We start from the raw sequence: 13,106 nt of genomic DNA, 5'->3' as shown, positions 1-13,106 counted from the left end.
CCTCAATTTGCTCTCAGTTCAACCCATTCCCAAGATGTTGGAGCCTCTGATGCCATAACAATAACTTAACTGACCAGTTAAAACCATAGAAAAATGCCTGCTCTATGCCTCCTCTCTCTTAATGTTTAGACTATTTCAGTGGGTTTATAAAGATCTCATAATTTTAAATGCTACTTATCGTCTAACTTGAACTCACAGAAATAAATTCGGATTACTTATTTATGGTTTAAAGAGAATTAAGCTCTATTAAGATAAATATGAGTTTAACTTTGTTTTCCAGATTCTACGACATAAATATTGGAAATATTCAGGAATAAAGAAAGTCCTAATCAAGTAGTTCACATTTTTCTAGGTACTTTTAAATACTGGGGTAGCCAATGCAATTGTCTTTGGTTTGTGTCTGTGTCTGTGTGGTGATTCTTTATTATGGTCAATGAGCAATCTATAAAATATATTGCATAAAGTACAGTAATATTAATTCATTAGCCAAGCACGTTACATGACATTTAGCCACATTTAAAGAAATAGTCATTGAGTCTGAAAGTAACTCTTTAAAAAAATCAGTGATCAAAATGACCATGGAATTTGGTTATATGTGAAGATAAGAGCAAATATCAGCATGAAATCAACAGAATAAGACGTTTGATGATTTTAATTACTTCTCTCCATAGATTATCTACATTTGAATGTATCTCCCCTCTAAAAGAGCTGATGGGAACACACAAAATAGAGCCTCCTTAATCTGGGGACAAAATTGTAGAAAGCAAAGGTGATCTGGATGGAGTTATACCAGCTCCATTGTCAAGATGACAAAACATATTTTAAGTCTGCCACATCAGATATTTGGAAAGGGCTCAGACCAACAACTCTCTAAATTCATTGAACTGTATGAGTTAAAAGATTCTGCTATCATAACTACTCAATAAAAGTAGTTTTAGCTTTCCTGGAAAACTGATTTCTTGGTCTGTTCCTCCTTGTGCGGTTAGTCTGAAAGAAGAGCAAAGGCTACTTTGAAGTGCATCTGCAGAGAGAAATACTGATGTCCTTAAAGCATTGGTTGATTATAGGTAGTCCTTGACTTACAAGAGTTTAGTGACTGTTCAAAATTACAGCAGCACTGGAAAAAACGGACATGACCATTTTTCACACTTACCTTTGCAGCATCCCCATGGTGGTGATTTACATACAAACATTTGACAACTGGTTCATGTTTTTGATAGCTGCAGTGTCCCAAGGTCATGTGATCATCTTTTGTGATCTTCTGACAAGGAAAGTCAATGGGAAAGCCAGGTTCGCTTAACAACCGTGTTACTAATTTAGGAACTGCAGTGATTCACTTAACAAAGGTGGCAAGAAAAGTCGTAAAATGGGGCAAAACTCACTTAACAAATTTCTCACTTAGCAATATAAATTCTGGGCTCAATTGTGGTCGTACATTGAGGACTACCTGTTCTGTATGTTCTTACCCTACCATAAGCACTTGAATTAAAAAGTTAAGTGTTCCATTTTTTTCACGTATTGTCTTGGTCCATGAGAAGACAAAATTATCAGAAAGTACCTAGGAAGTTAGACCTGCTAAGGAAAAGAAGAGTTTAACCTGATATGTGAAAATGTGTACGAAGGCCCTGAATTTGCCTTCGTTGATTCCAGCATTGTGACGTAGGATCACATCTGAGATGCATTATGGGACTTGAATTATGGTCCTAAATTTGAATTCTTTCCAAAGGGGCAAAAGAAGAATATGGATTCAAATAAGAACCAAATAATAATTGTGCCCACACTTGAGTTGAATGTATTTGTAGTGCAGGTGGAATAAACAGTGCCCTTTTAGTGTAGAATAATATTTGCAGGGCTGAAGCAGGTCTTTTGACATTTCAAATAGCATATTCCATATGCACCCTACCTGTGGCTGGGGTATGAAATACGGTATTGAGATACTTTTTTGTCTAATATCCAAGAAACTAATTAATGGACTATTGCAATGCCCTCTACATGGGGCTGCCCTTGGGGTGTACCCGGAGGCTCCAGGTGGTCCAGAATGCGGCCGCGCGGGTTATGGGAGCTTCCCGTTTTTCCCGTGTTACACCTCTCCTGCGCGAGCTGCACTGGTTACCGGTGGTCCTCCATATCTGCTTCAAGGTGCTGGTACTTACCTATAAAGCCCTACGTGGGATGGGCCCGGGGTACTTGCAGGACCACCTTCTGCCTGCCTCCCACTGCCCTGTGCGCTCACATAGGACTGCCTTCTTCCGGGTGCCATCAGCCAATGTCGACTGGTGGCGCCCAGGATGAGGGTGTTCTCTGTGGACACACCGACCCTCTGGAATTGGTTACCCACGGGGCTCCTGATGGCCCCCGACCTCCGCTCTTTCCGCCGTGACCTGAAGACATGGCTTTTTCAACAAATTTACTGATCTGATGGGTGGTTTTTAATTGGGAGATTTTAATTGATTACTTTAGTAGTTTTTATTGTTTTGTTTTAATTTTTGTGAGCCGCTCCGAGTCCTTTGGGAGAAGGGTGGCATATAAATATAATTAAAATAAATAAATAAAATAAAAAATCATCTCCTGAGAAATTAGAATGGTAATACGTTATTTTTTTACTGTGCTTAAAAACTGAAACGTAAACTCTAGATTCAGCAATACTTATTCAGAATGCTGTAAAAGCATGCATGGGCCAGGGGTATATGGAGTGGAGTAGAGTGGAGGAAGGAAGGAAGGAAGGCGTTTCTTTCTTTGTTTGTTTTTAAATTTATTTGCCACCCATCTCTCAAGGAAGGAACCACGTAGCTGATTTCTAACTATCTGGTCTCTCAACTAAAAAGTGAGATATTCTTGATATAATATAGGTATAATAACTGAACATAAATCTCAAGTTTATTGTTTTTTCTAGTGTGACAGGTTTTTTTCTGAAACAATATTTACATGCACATTTTCCAAAAGAAATATTGAAAAATCTAGATTATCAAAAGAATAAGCCACATTACTAGAACTGATTTTTTTTATCTTTATATATTTTTGTTTCTTTTCAAAGCCAACTTTAGAGTAACATTCTATCAAAATCAGTAATCCAATTGTTTTATTACATTTTAGCTGAAACATGTCATGTTGAGGAAAACAGGAGAACCATTTGCAGTTGTTCATGGTTATCGTTGTTCAATCTCATGAGTGAGAGAACCTAGTTTGATTTTACATAAAAGGCATTGTTTTCACCAATTATTTATCATTTAAACGTGAAAAAACAGAACTAGACTTGTAACAGATTTTTCATTCAACAGATGTTGAATGATAACGAAGCTTTTTTTTAACTTTAGAAGTAATTTGGTCAATATGCAGGAAGATGTTTATAAAATAATGCATGCAAGTACACATCCAATTCAATTCAAAATGTAGTGCTCTATTGCACGTGAAACATAACGAGCTCTGTCTTCCTCTTCAGAAGCATAGTCTAAAGGCAAGCCATAATTATAATCAATTGTTACAACTGGTAATCTTTTCCCCTGCCTCATCTCTCTCTTAATTTCATACTGATGTTCCCTTCCACTGTGCAATGAGATTGAACTCAGTTCCTGATGTGAAGATGAAGAGTGAAGGGTTGGGTAAGAAGAATATGGAGCAAATCTAGCTTTTCCTCCTCTGTTAATTACCTCCAAAGGATGGATTTTCCTGTAATCGTCAGGGCAATCAGATCTATAATATGAAAACAATTATTAATCAAATATTATAATGAGCAATTTGTAGCAATGAGACATACAAACATTGGTGTTACTTTATTGAAACAATAAATAGCTAATTCAAAGAAACATATCAGAATGTACATGATTTCATTGAACATTTGTTAGAGAAAGAATCTTTCAGAATAAATGTAGAAAATGCCTTTTTTTCAAATTATACTAATTACAGGTTCTATGTGATAGTCCTTTCTCATTGGCTTTCTAATATCAAGCTGTTTTACTGAAATATGTGATGGGACAGATGTTCAAGTATGGAAAGATTCCAATTTGCCCAATATCCTCTCTCGAAAGATTCTTAATCTTTTTAATAACATGGGGCATGTTTCATGTACAGTATGTCTTGGAAAACATCCCTTAAATCTACTCACATAGAACTGTAGATTACAAGTAGTCCTCAACTTTCAATTAGTGACTCTTCCAAGATATGATGGACTCCCCAAAAGTTAGTTATAATCGGTTCTTAAATTCTGACAGCTGCCTCCCCATCACATGACTGCATTTGGGTGCCTGGCAACCAGCCTGCATTTATGGACATTTGTAGTGTCTCAATGTCACATGGCTACAATTTACAACTTTTTGCTTAAAAAAATGTTTAATTCCTACTTTTGGCAAAACTGGCCCATAGTGAACAATGGGTTGACTTAACGATCCCAGATTCACTTAACGACCAGGATGATTTGCTTAGTGACCTCTGCAAAAAAGTAATAAAACCGGGTCCGTCACACGGTACCCTGCTTTATGAGTCATGATTTACAATCATAATGGGCAGGCTCTATTACAGTCTTAAGTAGAGAACTCCTGTACGCAGTGTTTCAGAGCAAACCTATATACATTTTTTTCTCAGATTAGTACACATTGAATGAGAAGTACTACTTATGAATATGCCAATATGATAATGACTATATTGCTAGAATTTAAGTTATGGGGTTATGCATATTTTGTGATCATACCTCTTTTAGGAATAAATATTGCTCTCTCAGATTAAATTAAGAATACATCAAATGGTTAAATGTTAAATGTTAGCTAAAGTTTTCACCTAACCAGAAATAAGTCTTTCAAATGATGTATGTTCTTAAAAGACTGTCTTCTTGTTAAAGTTGAAACAGAAGAACTACATATAGTTTTATGATCATGCAATGTACATAATTTTTCAGGACTGGGCTACATTAGGCCTTTGAATAGCATACCTGGAGCCAATTTTAATTAGTGAACCAAAACAATAATATGTTTCGTATGAACTCCTGTGACAATCACAATTTTACCTGCAAGTTCCACTATAATTATCTTTATCAGAGCCATAATCTCTCTGAAGTAAGGGAGATTCTGCGTAGTACTCATGAGAAGGAAAACGATAGTTTCTGAAAGGAAAAGAATAAACCTTTTCAGCAGAATACTCAATAATCAATAAACTACCAAGGAAAAACCAATCACATCTCCATCACAGCGGCTGAGAAGCTACTCTATAAAAAGAGAGCATATCCCACATTCACTAGTTTTGATGATGTTACTTACTTGGGTAATGACAGTTCTGCAAGTAAACCACCAAGCTAAGACAAAACCAAGGACCCAAAAAGTCAATTATGTAATGAAGAAAAAACAGGTGTGATACTATACAGGTAATCCTCAATTTACGACCACAAATGAGTCCAAAATTTCTGTTGCTAAGTGAGACAGTTTTGCCCCATTATATGACCTTTTTTACCACAGCTGTTAAGTGAATCACTGCAGTTAATGAACCTGGCTTCCCCATTGATTTTGTATGTCGGAAGAACATATACGATGATCACATGACTTCAGGACACTGCAACCATCATAAATATGAGTCAGTTGTCAAGCATCTGAATTTTGGTAACCAGGATCCCGAAACAATTCTAAGTACGAAAAACAATCATCAATCACTTTTTCCAGCCCCGTTGTAACTGCAAACAGTCACTTAACAAACCATTGCAAGTTGAGGACTACTTGTATAGTTAATTGGCATTATGCAATTAAAAGAATTGGTTCATTGATAATACAACCCAGGATCCAACACTTACTAGATGGGTTTTTCACAATTTCTCTGCCTTCTCTAGCTCCAGTGTCACTTTATATTCTATTGTGGTGAGTTCTACAGAACTCATACTGGGGTTCAAATAAGATGAAGAATCAAATAAAAGTATCACTCCACCCTTTCTCTCTTAATCTTAGCCATAAAATTCTTTTTCACATAATTCTGGATCCAAACTTACATACCTAACAGTGTAATGTAAAATAAACCTTGTGTAATATGGGGGTGATGGAATTTCAAAGATTAGTAGGCTTTTCAACAAAATTTTCAACAAAATTTGCATTTTTCATTATGACTGTCTCATTTCATCAATCATGTTCTTCTATGTTCCACAACATGTAAACATGTTACAGTATGTACATGCCCTTTCATGTTAACCAACATTTTGCAAAGTGTGGTTTGGAAGTAAGAAAATACAAGGTAAAGAAATGAGGTAAGTAATGAAAAAGAAAGTTATTACCTCAAATTTATGCCGATACCATCTTAGCTCTCTAGACCTGTTTGCTTCCATAATATTTATATACAGCTTTATACATTGTCATTTATTCTTTAAACTTTTATCTAGAAAGGCAGTTTGGTCTAGTGGTTAAGGCACTGGCTAGAAGCAATGAGAAACAATAGTCCCAATTTAAGCATGAAAGTTGTGTGTCTGACTTTGGGCCAGTCAGTCTTTCAGTCCAACCACTTTATAGGATTGTTGTGGGGAAAATAGGATGAGGAAGGAGTATGTATGTATGTATGTATGTATGTATGTATGTATGTATGTATGTAGCCTAATTACTTATAAAGTACTAACCCAGGAGAAAAATCAAATTAATAAACTTCCCTTTTAAAAAAAAATCTAATTAATTTCATCCAACACAATTTATTCCGTGACTGATACATTCTTCTTTCATATATTTTGCTCACAAATCATTCCTTCTATGTGATCAAACTTCCTCAATATGTTTCTTTCATACTGGTAATTCAATTTAATAGTCAATCCACATTCATTCAGTATCCATTCATTCCTGTTACATGTAACCATGTAACTTCAGTACCTATTCCTCTTCCATTCAACCTTTACATTTCTTCTGTTATAGACAGTTTTCAGTAAATATTTTCATAACAGATCACACAGTGCCTATCACCTTTCTACTAGTAATTGCATGTCTTAAAATTTCTCAATTTCCCTATCTTTACAAAACATTCTAGCAAAGGTTACAAATTCATCTACCTGCATTTTTTTCCAAATTTAGGTATAGTTTGCAGTCATTCATTCCAAAACTTACTTGATATTTAATACCTTCATTTTTAGAAACTTCTTGTTGTATCATACTATTTACCTATCATTAGCTAAATTATACAGGATCTTAACAAGGCATTTTCTGCATATAAAATTTCCCGTAATTCATGTCCCCAATTAGTACATCTCTGCATCATCGCAAGCATTCCTTATAAATCCATGAATATGTGACACAACCAAAGAGACATAACACATCCCTTTTTATTCTCTGCTTGATGCTGAAGTATTCAATTTATTCTTACATTTTATTTCGTTATTTGTTTATAAATAATTTAGATTTTGTAACTTGCACTCCAGTGATTCTGGTGCACAAAGAAAGAGAATAACACCAGACAACAAAAAAGGAAGATGAACATAGAACAGATACAAAACTCTTCACATAGGGAAGCCACATCCCACCTTTGCCCAAAGTCTGGGAAAAGAGCCAAGACTTTAGGGCTCATTTAAAGGACAGCAGGATTCAAACCTCTGGCAGGATACTAGAATGAAACCAATTCCCAGGCACAGTTGGTTTTGTAAGCAAAGCACATTCATATTTAAACATTTCTTCAGTTATGCCATTTGTATCTATTCTATCCATACTGTGTGCCATCATCTTCCGGAAATGCTCCTCTGGATTCTATTTGGACAATCTTTGCACAAAATAATTAATTTGATATCAAAACTCAAAACAAAGCTAAAGTAATTTTTTAACTTTTAACTTTTTAACTTCCCAGGACCTTCCTCAGCAGACTAAGAAAAAAAAGAGAATTAAAACAGCACCACAAAGTGAGAACTTGTTGAACTCACATCCAATGATTCTGGGCTCAGAAGTTCTCAACAATGGGTTTTTAACACATTACAATTATTAATTGATAGGTTACTTGTAATCTGACTCATGTGTAGCTTATATTTGCAAAACCACCAATCTTCCCTTCCCTTCCTCTCCAACTCACCTCAATTTAAATCCGACATCAGTGTAGTCACTCCATACATCTGATGAAGTGAACTGCAGCTCATACAATGCTTCCAAGAAAATTTGTTAATCAGAAAAGGTGCTAGACTCCTGTTCTTTTGCTACCATCTATACTGGGTTTCCAACAATCTCACAACATTTTTTCCTTTCATTCTCCTTTCTTGAATATTGACATTTACACCAAATGTTTCAATTTCATTTTGGATGTGTCATTAGTATACAAAACTCTAAAATACAGTATTCCTTGCAAGAGTCTTGTTTCAGTTTCACTCCCAAGAATTCCATGACTTTTATTTTTAATTCTACTCTGGTGTGCAAGATTCTTCACTCTCTTTCAAAACAATTATTATTTGCATTTAACTACATTCTTTATGACAATCTTTTTCTCTACATGTACACTAAACATTTTAATCATTTTGTAGCAATAACCCTTTCACGTATAATTTATTTTAAAATACAAGATTCATGTTTTTTTAAGTTTTATTGGATTTTTAAAAAATATACATCAATATCAATACATGAACTGTGTGGCCTCTGGGTATAATTCATTTTGATACAAACAGCAATAGTAGTAGTAATAATAGTTGTTGAATTAATCAAGTTTATGTAATCCTAGTATTGATATACATGATTGTTTTTAGAGTAGTTGTTCAATATTTCAATGCTCCATTTTAATGCCAATGATATTATTAAGCATACATAGTAATATCATCTTTCAACCTCTAATATTTCCATCTAATTATTACTTATATTCTATTATATAAATATATCTGCTAATAATCCCTATTTCTTATTTCTACCTCTATTTTAAGGCAGAATTAGATTATTTCTAATCAAGCCACCATTACTAATCCTAGCGTTAATACACTTGTTTATATAAGACGTAGTCCTTCATTATTTGGTTGTTCAAAGTCACAATACGCCATTCAAGTACCAGTCATCTTATTATTTAAACATATCTAATAATATATTTCAACCTCCAATCTTTCCATTTAACTCTTGCCTTATATAAGTATGTGTTCTTATTTCTACCCCTATTCTAGTTTTTAATCAGGCCATCATTATATTAACAAAAAAGAAAGTGATGATAATTCCTTTCTATCCACCATCTCTTGTCCGTTTTAATACTTCAATTCTTATTCATTTTTTTTGGCTTGCCTCCCATACGCCTCTCTTGGATCTTTGTCTCTATCAGCATCTGTGTCTTCATCATTCAATCTGAATATTTCTCCCATCTCTATCCTCCTAAGGTGCCGGGTCTCCCAGGTGTCCACCCAAACTCTTATCTCCCTTTCTTCCAGATTATCCAATTCCATTTTTAAGAGTCTTAAAGTACTTTTCTCTTGGTTTTTTCATGAATCATTATTATCTTTATCGCCTTCTCATCCTCTTGCTTTGTTTTCTGTTTTGTCTGTTCTTTCTTTTCCTCCATTTTTTCTACTGTCTCATCTCTTTCCTGGGCTCTTTGATCTTCATTCATTATCAGTTGTAGCATGTTTTCTATTTTCCCATTTATGTCTTGCATTAGGTTCTTTATCTCTCAGTGATTTTTTGTCATAGTACCCCTAATGATTTGAAACATCAACACCGTTTCTCTTGAAATAACATTCATTTCCTCCTGATGAAGCATCTTGTCTTATTTTAATAAGTTCTGCTCTTACAAGTCCAAAAGCAGCATTTTCAAATCCAATGTTACTCCTCAGAAAGGTTCAATAATCATAGTTCTTTATATCTCAGGATTATTAATCAGTTCCATTTAAGTAGTCCAGGCAGCCTCCACAAATCAAGAGTCACTTTACTTTACTTAAGAGTCTTCCTTATTCTTACAATAGTCTCCAGTAATCATAAAGTGGATAGTTATAGAACAGTATCACCACAGTCCTCCAGATGAATGCTGTTTCTTTCTTTTAAGAATTTTCCTAGTCTTGTAGGGGTATAGTATATTTTCCATTCACCAGTAGATGGCGGCCTCAGTTTAGGTTTTAGTGTTGTTTCAGTTCTGATAAATTGATTAATCCATATTTAGTTCAATTTATGGAAGCAAAATAGGTTATTCAAGTAAATTCCAGTAGATAGTTCCAGCATTTTATAATGCTTTTCCAAAACAACGCCTACCCAGTTTAAGAATCCAATTTTCTATGTTTTAAAGGTCTTTAGCTTTTCTTCCCCTTAGTTCCTTTCTTTCGGGACTAGAATTTTTCTCCCTATGGTAATTTGCCGCTTTAAAAAAATAGTATATTTAAATAGTATATATTTTTAAAAAATATTTTTTAAAAAATATATTTTTTATTATTTTTTCCTTTATAAACAAGAACAGAAACAAACACAAAACATAAATTTCCATTTTACAACAGTTTCATATTGGTGTTCTTCTAAAATTCAGGTTCTCAACCCCTCGTCTTTACATATATTTATATTTGTGGTTCCCTTGTTCCTTATTTATGTATATATTTCTTTATCTATTATACATATTGTTGTATCTATATATTACTTTACATACATTGTTTAGTGGCATATTAGTAATCCTTCTTATTTACTATTCCTAACTTCTAGCCATTTATTCAATATTATTCCATATTAAATAATATTCCGTTTCATCTTTTTTTTAATCTCTTTCGTCAATTTGTCCATCTCTGCACAATCCGACTTTCCTTATCACCTCTTCCTCTTTTGGTATAATGTTGCTTTTCCAATTCTGTGCGTATGTTATTCTGGCTGCTGTTATAATATGTAAAATTAAATATTGTATTTCTTTGGTATAGTTTCTGGAGAGTATTCCCAATAAAAATAGTTCCAGTTTCCAGTCTATATCACCCAGCTCTAATCACTATTCATCTGACCGCTCCTACATGTTTCTTTGTTGCCTTGGCTATCCCAGCTTGTGGCAGCCATGATGGCTGCCTCTTCCCAAGGGAGAGGGAAGAAGCCCTGAGTCCAGCAGGAGAATTGCTGCTCTCCCAGAACTACAGGGTGCCCCTCTTTTCTTCACCACCCCTACAGGGTGGCTTTAGCTCCTTTCAGAGCCCTCCAACAGGAAGAACTTGGCATGGGAGTGCGGAGACTTGTTTCTCACGTCCAATATTGCTGCGACATCAGCTGGAAGTCCCTGTTCTCTTTCTGTAGTTGTTCTACTCCATTCTAGTTTTTCATTTTTTCCTTGTCTTTCATATCCACTTCCTCCAGAAGTCATTCTTCACCCTACCATCTAATGGTTTCTCCTGCATTTAGAAATACCTCTCCTTTATTGTTAAACTTTCAACATAATCAAAGCAAGCAGCTATTTCAATTATATTCATTCCTTTTTTATTTGTATGTATGAACAGGTTTATGCTTAAGTATTAAGCAAAGAGATATTTAACAAAACAGATACTAAGCCACCATTTTCATTAATTTGTGGATGTCCAAAAAGGCCGATCACTGTTTCTATATTCTGTTGTCATATTCCCATTCATTCAAGTCTACTAACAGAATAATGCAGACCTGTTCTCACCGATACCAAACCTATACTTTTCCTTTCATTCATTTAATTTAAAATTCACAGTATATATATTTAGACTTCCATTCTAAGTTGAAAGCATCTACAGAAGGGATGTCAAAGTTGTGGGCCACGGGCCGGATACATCACACACTGGCCACGCCCATGCCTAGTTTAGTGAAAGGGAAAAAAAGACGCCGCCATGACGTGAGTTTGACACCCCTGAGCTACAGTTTACAGGTAGTCCTTGACTTACAATAGTTCATTTAGTGACTGTTCAAAGCTCCAATCGCACAGAAAAAAATGACATGACCATTTTCCACACTTACAACCATTGCAGTATCCCTATGGTCAAATGATCAAATTCAAACACTTGGCAATTGATGGTTGCCAGTTCCATTAATATAATCATATATCAAAAATGTAAACTGGCTAGTATGAATGAATTTACAGAAATGCATAAAAAAATCTGCAAATGGTTCTGTATAACACATAATTCAAACTATTAGTAACACATTAAAAAGCAATGCCTGTTTTATTGATTTATATGATCTTTACCTGCAAGTTCCACTATAATTATGAACAAAAATGAACAAATAATATTGAAGCTAATCAATAATTCTTCTCACCTTTCAGAATATTCCCCATGTGGCTCGTTAATGTGAGTTGAATGATCATTAAAAGAATTCAGCCTTTGTTCAGGTCCCCTGTTTTGGAAATCTTTCAGCTGAGACTTCTCACTAAAATCACAGTATGACTGATTATCAAGGAATGGTCTACTTCTATCGTAATCTTCATCATCAAAATCTTCTAATGACAATTTTCTTTGTAATTCACTGTGATGCTGCTGGTCAAGGAAAGGTACCATTCTTTGTCCACATCCCCTAGTCACATACTCAAAATCTCCCACTGGTGAGTGGACATCATCACGAACAGGACAATTCTGAAACAGTCTTAGTTTTTCCACAGGTCTCTTGTTCAGGAATGACTGATTTTTGTCCTGCAGGAGTGACTGAAAATTATCTCTAGACTGTCGATTGTAAACTGGTCTTCGTCTTCCTTCTCGGCCTCTATTGAGCTGGCTATCTGTCGGTCTATGCTTATAAGAAGGAGTGTCAGCAAAACGTCTATGCCTTTGTTTACGGTTCATATTAATGTCTCTCCCTGATACATTTCCTCGAAAGTCATCATCAAGCTGATGGTCTTCAAAAGGTTGAAATCTGTGCCCTGGTTCTCTTGTACTAAACTTTAAATCTTTAATCTTCATTTCTTCTTGGCAGTCATCATGAAACTGATGGTCAGCGAAATGCCTTCGTCTTATTTGTGGCAGTGGTGGCTGCATGTCATCATGAAACTGGTGATCATGATATGGTTTTCGACGTTTCCCAGGACCCTTATTAATAAAATCAAACTCTCTCAATCGGATCTGTTCCGGTAAGTCATTGGGGCCATCATCATAAACCCTTAGTCTTTTACCAGGCCTGCCAGGAAAAAAAAAATATTTCTTAAAATCAGGTGATAATATACACTAACAAAAACAAATTCTAGAAGGACAAATGTAAATTTGTCAAAATTGTTTAGAATTTAGTTTGCCTTTAATGAACATCTTC

The 13,106-nt window shown here is 35.0% G+C and overlaps 1 protein-coding gene across 1 annotated transcript in view; it reads right to left on the bottom strand.

Annotated features, from left to right (window-relative positions):
• Positions 1 to 3,377: 3,377 nt before the first annotated feature.
• The window catches only part of DUSP11 (dual specificity phosphatase 11), a 35,375-nt gene continuing 25,646 nt past the window's right edge, over positions 3,378 to 13,106 (bottom strand). The window contains exons 10-12 of the mRNA XM_070946295.1: positions 12,126 to 12,977; positions 4,997 to 5,092; positions 3,378 to 3,690 (exon numbers count right to left, since the gene is read on the bottom strand). Of these exons, the coding sequence (XP_070802396.1) occupies positions 3,378 to 3,690; positions 4,997 to 5,092; positions 12,126 to 12,977 (1,261 nt within the window). The remainder of the gene's footprint in view (positions 3,691 to 4,996; positions 5,093 to 12,125; positions 12,978 to 13,106) is intronic.

This window comes from Pituophis catenifer, unplaced genomic scaffold, assembly GCF_029215685.1.
Source record: "Pituophis catenifer annectens isolate HBS135680 unplaced genomic scaffold, rPitCat1.0.hap2 SCAF_6, whole genome shotgun sequence".
In the NCBI taxonomy this organism is placed as follows: Eukaryota; Metazoa; Chordata; class Lepidosauria; order Squamata; family Colubridae; genus Pituophis; species Pituophis catenifer.
Note: the sequence above shows the minus strand (reverse complement) of the source record. Positions and strands in the feature narration are given on the sequence as shown.